General features: G+C 41.3%; 3 protein-coding genes and 1 pseudogene across 3 annotated transcripts; all 4 read left to right on the top strand.

Annotated features, from left to right (window-relative positions):
- The first annotated feature begins 14 nt into the window (after positions 1-14).
- Positions 15-1,432, top strand: LOC149038866 (uncharacterized; annotated as a pseudogene).
- A 154-nt stretch (positions 1,433-1,586) lies between these two features.
- On the top strand, positions 1,587-2,354 carry LOC149038865 (uncharacterized). Its single transcript, XM_089185707.1, has one exon. The coding sequence runs from the start codon at positions 1,587-1,589 to the stop codon at positions 2,352-2,354; it is 768 nt and encodes a 255-aa protein (XP_089041833.1).
- A 311-nt stretch (positions 2,355-2,665) lies between these two features.
- On the top strand, positions 2,666-4,687 carry LOC149038864 (uncharacterized). The gene is made up of 3 exons (XM_089183649.1): positions 2,666-2,785; positions 3,025-3,091; positions 3,798-4,687. The coding sequence occupies exons 1-3, from the start codon at positions 2,686-2,688 to the stop codon at positions 4,015-4,017; spliced, it is 387 nt and encodes a 128-aa protein (XP_089039775.1). The 5' UTR covers positions 2,666-2,685; the 3' UTR covers positions 4,018-4,687.
- Positions 4,688-6,158: 1,471 nt separating this feature from the next.
- Positions 6,159-6,659, top strand: LOC149038863 (uncharacterized). The gene has a single exon (XM_089185706.1). The coding sequence runs from the start codon at positions 6,159-6,161 to the stop codon at positions 6,657-6,659; it is 501 nt and encodes a 166-aa protein (XP_089041832.1).
- The last annotated feature ends 8,853 nt before the right edge of the window (positions 6,660-15,512 follow it).

The following is a 15,512-nucleotide window of genomic DNA, read 5'->3' as shown; positions in this document are numbered from 1 at the left end:
TTCATTTGCTTAAAATGTATGGGAGGTGGGAGGTTGTAAAGCAACATTGGCGATGTCGCAAGTGTCTGAGAGCGCATCACACAAGCGATTGCAAGAAACCAGACGGCTCAACCTGCGACAAATGCAGAAAAAACCATCACCGGTGCCTTCATAACGAGAAGACTGGAGAAACTAACACAAGTTTGAATCCCAAAGCACCACCGTTTCAAAGTCAGTTCCAAGGGCCCACACCTACATCGAATGGTAACATCCAGGGGAATGCTGTGTACCAAAAAAGCAAGTTGAAACCTGTTACTGGACTTTGCCTTGTGCAAAAAGTTAAAGTCATGGACAAAAATGGAAACTTTGTCGAAGTTCTCGCCATGTTGGACTCCGGGTCTAACACAAGCCTACTCTCCAAAGGTGCAGCTGGTCGACTTGGCTTAAATGGAGCAGCAACACGTCTCACTATGAATCTGGCGGGTGGAAAGAAGAAAAGCGAACCTTCTGAGATAATCGATGTCACGGTTGCCTCGCCCTCTGACGAAGATATTACGAAGACCCTTCAAGTGTATACCGTAACTAGACCTTGCAGTAGTGCCAAAAAAATTTCTAAGGAGTCAGTGAGACAGTACAGCCATTTGAAGAACGTTTCCGATAAAATACATCTCTCGGGTGGTGCCATAGATCTCCTTATTGGCACAGACTTCGTCGGCCTTCATTGATATTCACACAGTGTCCGGAGAACCTGGAGAGCCCATCGGGAAAAGAAACTGTTTTGGATGGTACGTTCTGGGACAGTTCGAGTCAAGCGGCTCCACTCTATCTGAAATTCAGTCAATAGAAGTAGGGACAGTAAGTGTCGAGGAAGACATCAAGAAACTTCTGCACCAAGACCTCCTTGGAGTCAAACCAACCAAACTCTGTACTTGCACTGAGTTCAGGTTACAGCTGGGACGACATCCTTCCCGAGAGTATTCAGCAAACATGGTTAGAGAATGTCCAGTCCATAAATGATCTCCTGTCATTTCAGTTTGACCGCAAGCTAAAACCAAACAACGCAGTGGGCGTGCCTCAAATTCACGGATTCTCCGATGGTGGTGAACAGGCTTATGGTGCGGTCATCTTCCTACGGTGGAAACTTGCTGGTGGAGACTATCGTAGTGTTCCAGTCACGATAAAGGCTTTAGTCGCACCTCTGAAGAAGAATAGCATCCCGAGATTAGAACTGTTGGGCTGTTTAGCACTTGCACGCATGTACGTTACATGTGTAAAAGCATTGGAGTTCGCAAAAGCCCAGGACTGGGAAAGATTCTTCTGGATCGATTCATCAACCGTTTTGTCCTGGATCAGAACGCCACCACAGGAATTCAGGCCTTTCGTATCTGCCAGAGTGGCTGAAATTCAAGAGACGATTGGGGCAGACCAGCGCTCAAGACCACACCCGAGTTAACACTCATGTGGACGACCTCGACGCTTTAAGAGAAAAGAAAACGTTTCGGAAAGAGAAGAAAGCCGGTAAACATCACAGTGCCGCCGCGGAAGTATGTCCTGAACTAGATCAACCTGGATCTGAAGAAAATCCTATCCTTTTACACTTGCTGAAAATGTGTTCTACGTACTCCGAGATACGGAGAACTCTAGCCTACGTCAGTCGCTTTATTCACAACGCTCGGAAAATAAACCCAAAGTCAGGGCCCATTTCAGTTCAGGAACTGAAGGCTGCCGAGACCCATCTTCTGCAGTGGAGTCAATTTCACGTCAACGAAGTCAGCTTGGATAAGAAACTGGTAGCAAAGAAGGATGAAGATAGCCTTTTTCGTGTGCATGGTCGACTTGAAGATGTCAGATGTCTCCCGGAAGAGTTGAGAAAACCTATCATCTTGCCAAAAGACCACCCCTTTGTGATCTTGCTTCTGCGTGACCTCCACGAACGACGTGGGCATTGTGGCTACAAGAGTTTAATCCACGAGGCCAGAAAAAGATTCTGGATCATTGGACTCCGCAGAATGGCTAAGACCGTCACCTCAAAGTGTGTCATATGCAGAAAATTATGGAAAAGGCCTCTCAACCAGCTCATGGGACAGATTCCAAACCTAAGAGTAGCAGCTGGCTTCCCGGCATTCTCAAACTCTGCTATGGACATGTTTGGGCCAGTACAGATCAAGCTCGGCCGCAAAACTCTGAAAGAGGCACAAGTGATCATCTTCGCTTGCATGACATCACGTGCGATTCATCTTGAGCTGGTCACCGATAAAACTTCAGACGAATTCTTAAGGCCGATTTACACGACAGAAAATTTTTGGCGCGGCTCGGATAAAATTGGTACGCGTACCAGAAACATTGGTTCGGCACGGATGAATTTAGTCGTGTAAACAACTTTGCCTCATCCATGCCGACTGATGTTTCTGGCACCCGAACCAAAATTTTATCCGTGCTCGGACCTACTCGCGAGGTAGTCCAAGCACGGATAAAATTGGTACGCGTTCCAAAATCTCTAGCCCGGGTCGGATAAAGTGTGTAGTGTAAACGATAAGCCGTGCCAAACCAACATTTTCCGAGTGAGCCTTTATGCGATTAGTCAGCACCATTTGTTGGGAGCATATGCAGAAAGTTCACTTCACGTTTCAACATGGCGGACGCAAACTCCAAAGGAAAGTCGCCCAAAAAATCGCGTGGAAAGATGTAAAGGAATTAATTCAAATAATGCAAGAAGAGACAGTTATGTTTAGTCTGGATAATGCGAAGACGCCAAAGGAGAAAAGGGCCGCTTACAAAACTGTTCAAGTACAGATGCAAAAGAAAGGTAAGCTGATCGATGTTTATGCCCCAGGGGTTTATGCGAAAGGTTTTCAATGAAAAACTAGTTAGATCGAAATTAGTACTTTCCATTTGTAACAGGGACTCTTCAAATTTCATCGTGATGCTAGTTAAGGTACAGGATGTTATTTTCGCTCACCATTTCGTATGTCAGATAATGCAAGCCTTGATGAAGAGAAGTGTTTGTTGTAGAATACCTGGCAACTTAGCCTCTTTGTTTTGTAGGTATTAATATCAGTTTAGATGCCATCATTAACAAATGGAAAAAGCTGAGACAGCAGTACAAACAACATCACGATAAGCAAAAAAGAAGTGGCACTGAGCATCAGAAAAAATGGAAGTTTTTTGATGAGATGGATCAAGCATGTGGTCACAGGGACACATCTTCGCCTGCGTGCCTTGTTGATTCAAGTGCACCTGCTGAAAGTACAGGTTTGTTTCATCATCATCATCATCATCATCATCATCATCATCATCATCATCATCATCATCATCATGTTCGCCAGTCACTACAGCCTGAAGTAACATCATCATTTACCAAAATTAACAAGATTTTGATTTGTAATGCTGACAGAAGTGGTAGCTCAGTATGTTACTGTCTTACAAACTTTTACTAAATGCAACTTTGGAATCACATAATTTTCTTGTACTTCCCCTGTTTACCTTACCTTCTCCGTGTTCGTAATTGTTTTGTTCCCCTGTTAAGATTTGGATAGCGGAACAGAAGGGAACATTGAGGACGAAACCAACGTCGAATCTGGTGATGAAGCTGACAATGAAGAGTTGAGCTCAAATTCAAAAGGCAGTGTTGAGGGAAGCAGTGGGGCAAGAGAGGAAAGACTAAGTGGGGCAAAAAAACCCAAATTGGAGATGGAAGCGGAAGCAAAAACTGATACGAAAAAAAACAAAGTTGTCAAGAAAGGCAAAATGACCAGATTTGAGAAATCGTTTGCAGTGTTAACCGAGAGCTTCAAAACTGCCGCTGAACAGGAGATGGACATGCTTGTAAAGCTTGAGAACATGCGCCAAAAAGAAATGTTGGTGCACGAAATACAGCTGAAAGAATTAGAGAATGAGCGTCGCAGGGAGGAGCGACAACATGAGCTGATGTTGGTTAATCTTTTAAGCCAAAATAGAAATCCATTTCAAAGAATGGATTTCTATGAAGAAAGCAACCCTGTACACAGTGGCAGTGAGAGCAGCTTTTATGAAATGTAAAGACTTATAGTTTTCAGAGGTTGCCGTTGGTTGTTGTTGATGTGAAGAGACAATTTGTGAAAAGGCTTTTTTCCCTCTGTTTTGTAACCATCTGGTTCACATCTTTCATACGGAAATAGTTTTACGTGACTGTTTATTGTCCTTGAGACCAAATCATTTGCTCATTTTAAAGAAGGTTAAAATCAGCAAGGGAATATATTGTTCTGTACACTATTGATGCATTGTGTTTTAGAAAACATGGGTAAGAACCAGAATTAAAGACTTTTTTAAGTGTAAGAAATTTTGGCGTTGTTTAAGCTGACATCTTACTGATATGAAGCTGGAATAGAAGTTAAAAGTTATGTTCATCATGACTAACAAGTTTCTGTTACAAATTTATTATATTGTTAATTTAAGAACCACTTGTGGAACAAATTTGTTACTATCATTGTTAATATTTCTCTGAAAACCACTTTCAAATAAAGTTGCTGTTTGAACTGTTTTTATTGTGATCATCATTGGTTTATTTATAATTTACATGAGAAACTCAACAGACTAATTACTTTTTTTTTCAATTGATGTTAAAACCTCGCACAAGCAGAGATACAACTTTTTGATTGCAAAATTAAACAAAACCTCCCACAAAAAAGTGCAAGATGTCATTGATACAACAATTCATATGATAAACTCAGGATCCATGGCAGCAACTTTTTAACTGTAATGAATGTGAAAGTGTTTTGTGACAGTGAAATTATTCACCACCCCTTCCAATATGTCGGCCCTCTGGTGTCCTAAAGAATAGTGCAAGGGCATCTCGAATGTTGGCGACATCTGTCTCAGTCTGTCTTTCGATAATTGCCAATGGGATGATGTCGGGCTGTTCAACAGCATTCTGTATATCCTCGAGCCATTCTTCTAAAAAGGCATCCCTCTTTAATTCACAGATGTTATGAAGGATGCATGAAGCAACCACAAGGTAACATGTGGAGTCAACAGCCATATAAACACGCTTAAGAACTCGTCGAAAACGTCCTTTCCATCTACCAAATGTGTCCTCTACAGTCATACGTGCTCTGCTAAGCCTATAATTAAAGTGCCTCTGCCAGTTGGGTGTGTTTTGATTTTCTGGGTAAGCTTTTATTAGCCAGTCCAAGAGAGGGTAAGCAGGGTCGCCAAGAATAACAGGAGCAATATCAATACCGAGTATTGTTTCTTTGATATTGGGATCAAAGAGATCTCCGTTACATCCACGATTATAAATTTCTGAATTAGAAAGCACTCTTGCGTCATGGACGCTGCCTGGCCAACCAATGACCACATCTCGAAATAAGTACTTTGAGTCCACCATTGCCTGCAGCACTATACTGTGATAAGATTTCCTATTTATATAATCAGTACGATTTTCCAGAGGAGCTTGTATTGGAATGTGGGTGCCATCTATAGCACCTGCACATGAGGGAAATCCCCATTTCTCCTTGTAGAGCTTCATGACTTCACTCAAATCTTCCCCCTTTAGTATTGACAAGAAATCTTTTTTCAGTTTTTTTTGTTATTGCTTTGCAAACATCTTTTATGCAAAAACAAACAAACAACTTTGATACCCCAAATAAGTTTGCTATTGTACGGTATTCCGCTGTGGAGCTCATGTAATAAAGTGTTATGGCTGTTCTCTTCCTTGGGGAGATGGATTTACGCATTGAAGTATCCTGACGACCAATTTCGTCTTCAATCTGTGAAACAATGTATTCAAATGTTGTTTTGGAAACACGAAAGTTATTGTACCACTCCTTGTCGGTGAATGCGGTTTCCACGATCTGAAACCATTGATCTGTGCGTGCCAATGTCCAGAATCTTCGAAGACGAAAAGCTTGACTTCGTAATTCCTTTCGAAAAGACGCTAGATCTTTTTAGCAGGAGAAACTCAAGATACTTTTCGTCCGCCATGATGTTCTTACTTAGCAAGCCGCATGCGTACGAAGCGAGAATTGCGAACGCTGGCCAAGATGTTGAGCCTTTTACCCGAACCAAGACGTTAATTCCAACCACTTAGCACGGCAGAAAAAAGGACGTGTAAACAAGCACCAGTGCTACTTTTTTTTGGTACGCGAATCGTTTTTACCCGAGCCGTACCAAAAATTTTCTTCCGTGTAAATCGGCCTTTAATGGCCTTTCGACAGTTTGCCTGCCTACGCGGACACCCTAATATTTGCTGGTCAGACCGTGGTACAAATTTCGTGGGTGCCCAAGGCTACCTAAAGGAAATCACGCAGAACTGGGATATTCCTGGGGTAAAGAGTGTCCTCTCTGATAAATTTAGCTGTGAGCTCAGATGGGAATGGAATACACCACATGCGAGTCACCAAAACGGAGTTGTTGAAACCCTAATTAAGTCAGTCAGACAAGCATTTAACACCACTTGCAAGAACCAAGCCTACTCCGAGGAACAATGGAGAACAATTCTGTCAGAAATCACCTACATGGTCAACGGACGACCGCTGTACCCCAGTTCTGACGATATCTGGGAGGCCCCACCGATCACTCCAAACGACCTACTTCTGGGCCACTACAATCCACCACCACAACCAGAACCAGAGGAAAGAACCAATCCGCGACAATTAGGAGCGCCCAAAACAGAGTTGCTGATTTCTGGAGGAGCTGGATGAAGTATTTCGCCCCAAACTTGTTACCAAGGAACAAGTGGTTTCGCGTGCGAGATAACATCCAGATCGGTGATCTTGTATTGGAGCTGGACCCCAAACACAAAAGATGTGAATGAAAATGGCGCGTATTGTAGGCACATATCTTGGAAACGACGGACTTGTCCGAAAAGTGAGAATCAAGACAAGAGACGGAGAGTATGACAGACCAATTCACAAGTTATGTCTCATAGCCACTCAAGACGAACTGAATGCGGATTGCTCAAGCTAGTTGATAGTAGAAATGGACTCTAACACCATTTTCTGACACTTCTTTATTGAACATTGAACACTTAAGCCATTATAGTCGTTGCTCAATTAGAACTAATTATTTAGACCTAATTTCCGCACTGGGGCGGAGTGATTTGCATTTCTCAAGCCGTTTGTCATTTTTTGTGAATATTTAATTATCTTAGCGCAACACGGCAAAAATAGATCAGGTGACTAATTACTTAAAAAACCTAGAAGTTCGTTACGCAACTTACATTTCAAAAGTGTCACCACAGATCGCACTTCGAAGCTTACTAGCCGCATATGGAACACAAATTGTAAGTATAATAATTTTCCCGTCGCTTCAACTGAAATCGACATGTGTAATAACCTTCTTTGTCATATTAATTTAATTTTTCAGTTGACTATACTACTACAAGTGCAAATAAATTCCATGTACAGTCATGTACGCAAAAATCAGTTAGTGGTGAAATCTTCAACATAAAGTAGCCCTTCAATCACAGGAGCGAATCAAATTCATTGAGGTACAATCTTGGAATTTCATTAGTGATTATGAACGATAAATTTGTATCGGCGCGGTAATTTTGGGGGTTTTGTGAACACATTATCAGTTTATAATTCGTGAACCATTTCTGTAACCTACTTGGATATTTTCTCTTGAATTCATTGAGTCACACTCTAGAAATTTTAATCAGTAGTTAAGGATGATAAATCTGTATATGTGGCACAAGTGAAGTACACTTTAAACTTTCCATACGATTTTAGGAAACTATACCTAGTTGACTCTCAATAAATTGGCCTGGCATACTGCGTTGATTGTTTTATTATTTTATGGCCCCCAAAGCCTGGCTCATGAATCTGGAGGTACCGAACTATATATATTTGATACATAAGGCATCCTTCAAGGAGGACAGTTAGAATAAAATTTCTTTTACGACCATATATTACACTCGGTTTACATAATATTACGTAGGTAATTGCCTAAATTTACCTATTGTAGCTGTATTAAGAAGCATAGAGATGTAGTATGCTTTTGCTTTATTTTATTGTAATTTCCTCCTTAACCTGCCTGCAAATAATCAAATTTACGTTTTTAATTGAAGTGACTGAAAAGATAAAACAGGAGTGTTGCAGAGCTCTCTTTCCAGAATGAATTCAGGTGAGAACATCAGTAAACTAGTTGATGTCATATGCTTCTCCTGAATCTTCAATTTTTTTGCCCTGGTTTTTTTTTTTTCACAAAGCCTCTTTTATATCTCTATGAGCCAGCTTATGATTAAATCTCAGTGAATAGATATGCTATATTTCTAGTACTTTTTTTAAATTCCATCTTTAAGTTCGAGGCATTTTCTATTTTAAAATTTGTAAATGGCATTCTCTTTTCATCCATGTAAAGAGATATTACACATTTCTTTAACTAAAATCTGAATTATGAAGTCAATCTAATTTCAGTTAATTTGAAACTTCTTTGTACATAAGAACACTTTCTTGGAGTATGTTACATTTATTCGCTGTCTTTCTGATACATATGATTACCATATGTGTCTTACCCCTTTAACTCTCAAGATTTCATTAGTAATTCTCCTTATTATCTGCCATACAATTAATATGATGAAGTTTGTAGAATTTGGAATTGAATCAACCATTAAGAGAGTGTCTCTGTAAGAGCGGTCCGGTCGATTTTGCTTGAGACACGGATTTCGCTCGTTTCTCGTGTGTTGTAAGACATTCATGTACCTATACTAAAACCACAATCAGTTTGATCGGATCTCTTTATTTTTCAGAGTTTTACGGAAATTAAAGTTCACTCGAGCGAAGGCTTGTCGTGACACTTTTCAAGACTTTAATTTCATACAACTTTGGAGGACAATTTACAAAAAACTACGGAACTCAGCAAAAAACAAATACCACAGCCATGTATATTAACTCTATTTTATCTATCGAGGCGACTTTCGTAAACATCACGTGTCGATCAAGGAAAAAGGAAGACTTGAATGACACCTTATCGGTTCGCCTAAATCACAAACGCCAAAACCGATCAAATTCAAGCTAAATTTTTGAAAAAGTGAGGCGTTTTTAACTGATCCAACTAAGATAGCTAGGAAGTAGGTGCCATAGAAAAGGTAACTACGGAAAAAAACTTTGCAGCCCGACCTTTACGAGAACTTTATAACTCTGTGAACTTACCTAATTTTCGGCAATCTCCAAGTTTGGCCGCCATTTTGAGGGACTTGTCAATATGAAGCGTAACCGATATAAATCGAGCAGGTAAATCTAAAACCGTCAGAAATACATACGAAAGCAATTCAAATGAACTTTACTTTCAATTCAAGCGGCAAAATTTGAAATTGTTCATTAAACTTACAATCCCCATGCGACCATTCCTTTCAACAATTCAAACACTACAACTAGTGTTCGAATTCCCCTCGTCGATTCCACCGCAAGAAATAACCTGTGTCACCCAAGCTTTGACTCGAATGTATAGTACGAGTCAAATAACATAACTGCTCCATCTTCGCGGCAATATCACGCTGGTATTTTGATTTTCCGATCGACAAGAACGGTGACCAAGCATCGATCGGTTTGCTTACCTCATAAACGTGACCGCAGACCAGCTGCTGAGTGAAAACAGTATGGTTCAGTGGCGAGGGGCGGGGTGAGAGGTGGGTGCGGGAAGATTATCAGAAGATTTTTGGGAACATTCGAACATATGCATTAAAGTATCATTATAAACATTAGCTTTCTTAGTCTTAATGCGAGGGCATGCTTCGTGTTGCAGACAACTTTTGTTTTACTTAATATTCTTTTTTCTTTCAAATACATTTCGTTCCAAATAGAACTGGCATCAGTACATAGATTTAAAAACAAATCTTTACCACGTAAATAAATGTGTTTAGATAATCGAGATAATCATTGAACTTCTTGTATCGCACCGGAAATAACGTGCCTTGTCTTAGCCCGACTCTGAGAGCGTGGAGCGGCAAAGATGTGAGATACGAGTCTCGCGGCTTCTCCATGCTCACAGGATACGCGTGATCTCACTATCTTTAAGAAAAATAAGAGACTGCTCGAAGTCTGTATTCCGTTCAACCATTTCATAAGAGTGATGCAAGTCTTTCAATTGAGTGAGAAAGTCACAAACCCATTCTTTACCTCACGAGCATAACCGCTGACCACCCACGACTTACAGTAGGCTTCTCCTTTGACGCGGAAATTGAAATTGTATCGAATATACAAAGTCATAGTGAGTTCCTTTAGATCTCCCGAACTTGTATCGTGTTGGAAACAATTACAAGTACAGGAAGAAGTCGTTCATTATGTCTCAGGACATTGATGATGAACTTTGGTTCATCGCGTGGCTTAAGTGGTTTGGTACGACTGTCTGAATGCAATGATGAAGTAAAACATCATTTGGTAAGCTGCCACCTGTCTAAAGAGGTTTTTTTTTGCTCAAATTCGAAGACATCTTCTCTAGCAGACCTTATGATCTCAGCCAGACAGGAGTTACGAAACACAAAATCAATACTGGTGATGCTCCCCCTGTACATCAAAACCCTAGAAGGTTGCCAATTGCACAGTGGGAGGGGGCATTCAAAGCTGTTGAGGAGATGCATGCACAAGGCATAATTGAACCCTTTGCCAGCCCATGGGCTTCACCAGTGGTCCTGGTGAAGAAAAAGGATTGTGGTACCAGATTTTGCATTGACTACTGGACATTAAACGAACTGACCAAGAAGGACTCATATCCTTTACCACGGGTAGATACAACTCTCAATGCCTTATCTGGTTCAAGCTGGTTCTCCACCTTAGACCTCAAAAGTGGGTATTGGCAAGGGGAGGTAGAAGAGCAGAACCGTGAGAAAACTGCCTTCACTGCAGGTAATGGGCCGTGGCAGTTCAATGTGATGGCTTTCAGTCTATGTAATGCACCCATGACTTTTGAGCCATTGATGGACAATATCCTTGGCGACCTGAGGTGTTTGGTCTATCTAGATGACATGATTGCACAAGCAAAAACCTTTGAACTGGAGCTACAACGTCTGACCCTTATCTTCTCACAGCTAAGGGCAGCCAACCTGAAGTTGAACTCAAAGAAGTGTGCACTCTTCCAGTGCAGTGTCAAGTTCCTTGGCCATGTCGTAAGTGAGGAAGGGGTTGCCACAGACCCTGAAAAAGTTGTGGTTGTCACAAACTGGCCAAAGCCGCAAAATGTCAGAGATGTTAGAAGCTTTCATGAGGGGACGCAAGCGGCCTCGACTGTAGGTATCTCCTCATGCAGAGATAATCTCTTGCAGTTGTTCATGGTACAATAATATGTCAAGATAAGTGCTACTTGTCTGCCATCTTTTTTCCTGCTCTAACATGTATTACAACATTCTATAAACTTTGATAAAACGTTTTTATCTGCGGCTTTTATCGTGTGGATATATTTCTCTTTATAATCTACAATGTAACGCAAAAGAACCGGCTGAGGAATAAACGTACTATTGATTGCGTGTGAAACAAAAGCATTAGCTGATGATATTTTGATATCAGGCATTAATTCATTTATCTTCTCACATTTATTCGCCCTCATCTGGCGTACTTTAGGTCTAGTGACATTTCTGTGACATACACACGGATTTTGACACTCTTGTGCAACTTGAATTGTTAGGAATGCTAGGATAATATCCTAGTATTTCTAAAAAGTACTTACAGTTGAGGCCGCTTGCATCCCCTCATGTTGGACTATGTAGAACCTTCTTTTGCTGACACTGTCCGCCCCAACTGACTGAGAAAGGCCAACCGTTTACGTGGACAAAGGAATGCAATAGTTCGTTTCATTGCCTCAAAGAGACCCTCGCATCCACTCCAGTCTTGGCCTATCCTGAGAGCGAGGACCCCTTTTTGTTAGACACAGATGCCAGCAATGTTGGTATTGGTGCTGTTCTGTCTCAAGTCCACCAAGCCAGCCAGGCACTAAGCAAACCAGAACGTAACTATTACACAACCAGGCAGGAACTTCTGGCTATTGTCAAAGCAATTGATCATGTCCACCCCTTCCTCTATGGGCAGAAGTTCACCATAAGAACCAACCACGCATCTCTCCAGTGGCTACTAAACTTCAAGAATCCAGAGGGTCAGATTGCAAGATGGCTGGACAAGCTGCAAACCTATGATTTTTGTATTGTATACCACACAGGGAGAAGCTACCAGAATGCTGATGTTTTGTCGCATCGGCCATGCTTCGACACCAATTGCAAGCATTGTCAGAACCAAGAGGAAAAACATGCAACAGAGAATGCAATCGGCATGCCAAATGATTGTGTGGTGAATGTTACACAAGCCCACGTGTCTGAAGGCCCTCAATCTCCATCTGCTAGCTTGCCGAGGGAGGGAAAGGAAGTAAGAGATGTGGATCAACCTGAAGATGAGCAGTTATCACCACCACAGTTCCGAACCCACCAGATGGAAAGAAAAACTATTTATCACATCTTAGGATGGAAGGAGGCTGGAAAACGCCCAGAGTGGGCAAGCATCACCTATCTCAACTTCACCACTAAGGTTCACTGGGCCCAAGGGGACTCGTTGGCTGTTAAGGAGGGAGTGCTGTATCATTGGTGGGAATTGACCAGGCTTGGCAAGGTCACATGGCAGCTAGTACTGCCAAAAGGGCTCGGCACCAACGTGTTAAAGCAACTCTGTGATAGCCCTGTAGGAGGTCATCTAGGAGTTTGCAAAACTCTAGCTAAAGTCAGTGAAAGGTTCTACTGGATTCATTGCCACTGTGACATTGAAGAATGGTGTCGAAGGTGCAACCTCTTTGATACTAGAAAAGGCCCCAGGGTAAAGCAAAGATCTCCGGTGCAGTTGTACAATGTTGGGGAGCCCATGGAGTGTGTTGCCATTGATGTCCTGGGACCTCGGCCAGAAACCGACCAAGGTAACAAGTACATCCTCATTGCGATGGACTATTTTAGTAAATGGCCTGAAGCGTATGCACTCCCAAATCAGGAAGTGGTCACTGTTGCTGATGTCCTTCTGTCCCAGTTCTTTAGTTGGTTTGGTGTCCCTGGTGAGCTACACTCTGACCAAGGCCAAAATTTCGAATCGTCCGTGTTCCAGGAGGTTCGCACCCTGCTCAGGACCCATAAGACCAGGACAATGGCACTACATACAAAGTCCAATGGCATGGTGGAGCGCTACAACCGGACTATAGAAGCCCAACTCACCACATTTGTCCAGGATCACCAAAGGGACTGGGATCGACATCTGCCCCTACTACTCATGTCTTACTGTTCAGCAGTGCATGAAACCACAAAGTTTACCCTGGCAATGCTCATGTTTGGACGGGAACTGCATGTACCCTTGGACCTGCTAATTGGGTGCCCACAAGAAGAACCTGAGGATAGAGGCTATCCTGAGTATGTTGAGAGGTTGAGAGAGTCTGTGGAAACTGTTCACAATTTTGCGCGTGTACATCAGCAGGCAGGTACTCTGAGGATGAAGAGGCGGTAACACATGCATATTGTTGCATCTACCTTTGGAAGTGGGGATCTTGTATGGCTTCACAATCCCCAAAGAAAGAAGGGAATCTCGCCAAACCTGAGACGGCCATGGGAGGGGCCATATGTTCCTGTGGAACAGCTAAATGATGTTGTGTGCAGGATTCAGTGGGGCCCTTGGAAAAAGCCTGAAGTGGTACACAGAGACCGCTTTTGGAAGTACTCTGGGATAGAACACGCAGATTGGTTCCAGGGACCAGTGCAAGACAAGAGTGAGGATGTATCTAGCTGTACAACTACACAGCAGGAAAACCAGGAGGTCAACACTAAGGGAAGAGCATCCGTTAGACGTCCCAGAAAAAGACAGAAGTTACCTCCCAGACTCAGGGAGAACTCCCAGAACAAGGAGGCGTGTGACAGGGCATCGAGGCAGCAGCACAACCAGGAGGGCCTCAGGTGATCCAGCAGGAAGCAGAGAAATCACCCTAGATACAGGGACTATGAAAAGGCCTGAACACTTAATTAAGAGGCATTGAACTGTTTTCTAATGTAGTTGATCTTAACGTAAGATTTCAGTCATTGTTTGAAGTTTGCCATTATGAATGTTTGACTCAATTTTACCTCACTAACCAACATGTAAACTGAATAAATAGAAACTTGAAATTTCTTTGTTCTCCTTTTGAGGTGTGCTTCAAAATTTCAAAGTCATCACAGGCTTGAACTACAGGTTTAGAGGGAATCTGCATGTGTTTTCAACATATAAATGAGGGATTATGTCTACCTTGAATGACTTTACTACGTGCCATAAAGGTACAGGCAGGTGCTGTAAAAAAGTTTGCTTAGCTTTTTCATTCCTACACATTTCTTTTTCTAAGAATCTTGTTTATCCAGCCTAAGCAGAATTCTAACTTCAACCAAATTTTCTTTTCTTTTCTTTTGAATATTCTTAGATCTCCTAGTATCAGTCAATATTCATGTAATTAAAGTAATTACATGAAATCTTGCAGATGTATGGCACATTATTTTTTCCTCCGATCTTCCTAACATTTTATTACGTGTAGGGATTGGTATTGGGTATAAAATTTCAGTCAAATTAAAGTTTTGTGCACAGCCTGTACATCAAATTTATATAATAAAATATTGTCTCCTTCTTAAAACTACTTTATCAGATTAAAAATGAGTTATCAGGCACAAGTGTGGCTTTCACAATAATAGTTTCCAGGTTTGAAAAAAGTCACTGCTTTCTAAAATCCTGTTTCTTTGCCCTGATAGCCTAACCTCATCAAAACATTGCTAACAGGAGCAATAAGCAGATTAATGATACAGGCAAGAGAGCCTATTCCCAAATACACCTTCATCGATCCTGTTAGCTTATTATGGACATGGTATTTCAATCATGGCATGTATGCCACAAATTTCCCATCCCCTGATTAATCATTTTGTAATGGTGTTTACAAGTTGTGGAAAATGGTTACAGTCAAATGACTGAAAACTTTTTATATATCAATAAAATTTATTGCTTTGTTTCATGTTAACATGTTGCAAAAACTCTAACTTCCAGTAAATTCAATTAATGACAAACACGAGAAAATACCCTCTTAAACCTTTTCAACCTATTTAATATAGCCAATAACAACATCAACTCAACTTTTAAACTAAAGGGAAAACTTGATTGATGTTTGGAATTGATTTCTGTGATGTGGAAATGAAATCCAGGTATTATCTCACATTTTCGTGGAGACATCCACATTATATGCAGTCACACCAGAGGTTACCGAATCAAATAACAGAAAATATCAGAAAAAGACATCGTGTATTTCCAGACAGAGGACAATCAGGAAACAATAGCCGAAAGCAAAAAAGTTTTTAAAAAATTACAGGTTCAAACACAAGTTGAAAATTACTTTCCTTTTAATTTTCTACGCTAAACAGAGGAGGTTAAAACGTTAGAGAACAACAGTGGGGCAAGCAGTCATATCTTGCAACTTCAAGAGAAGATATAAGAAACCTATCCGATTCTGGCGTATTGTTTTACTGACTCACTTTGCTCACGTGTATACACTCCACTCGATTAGTGATGTCTTAACAAAAAGTTGTTTACAGT

Source organism: Pocillopora damicornis, chromosome 10 (assembly GCF_964200805.1).
Source record: "Pocillopora damicornis chromosome 10, jaPocDami1.2, whole genome shotgun sequence".
In the NCBI taxonomy this organism is placed as follows: domain Eukaryota; kingdom Metazoa; phylum Cnidaria; class Anthozoa; order Scleractinia; family Pocilloporidae; genus Pocillopora; species Pocillopora damicornis.
The sequence above is the reverse complement of the archived record's forward strand: the minus strand, read 5'-3'. Positions and strand labels throughout refer to the sequence as shown.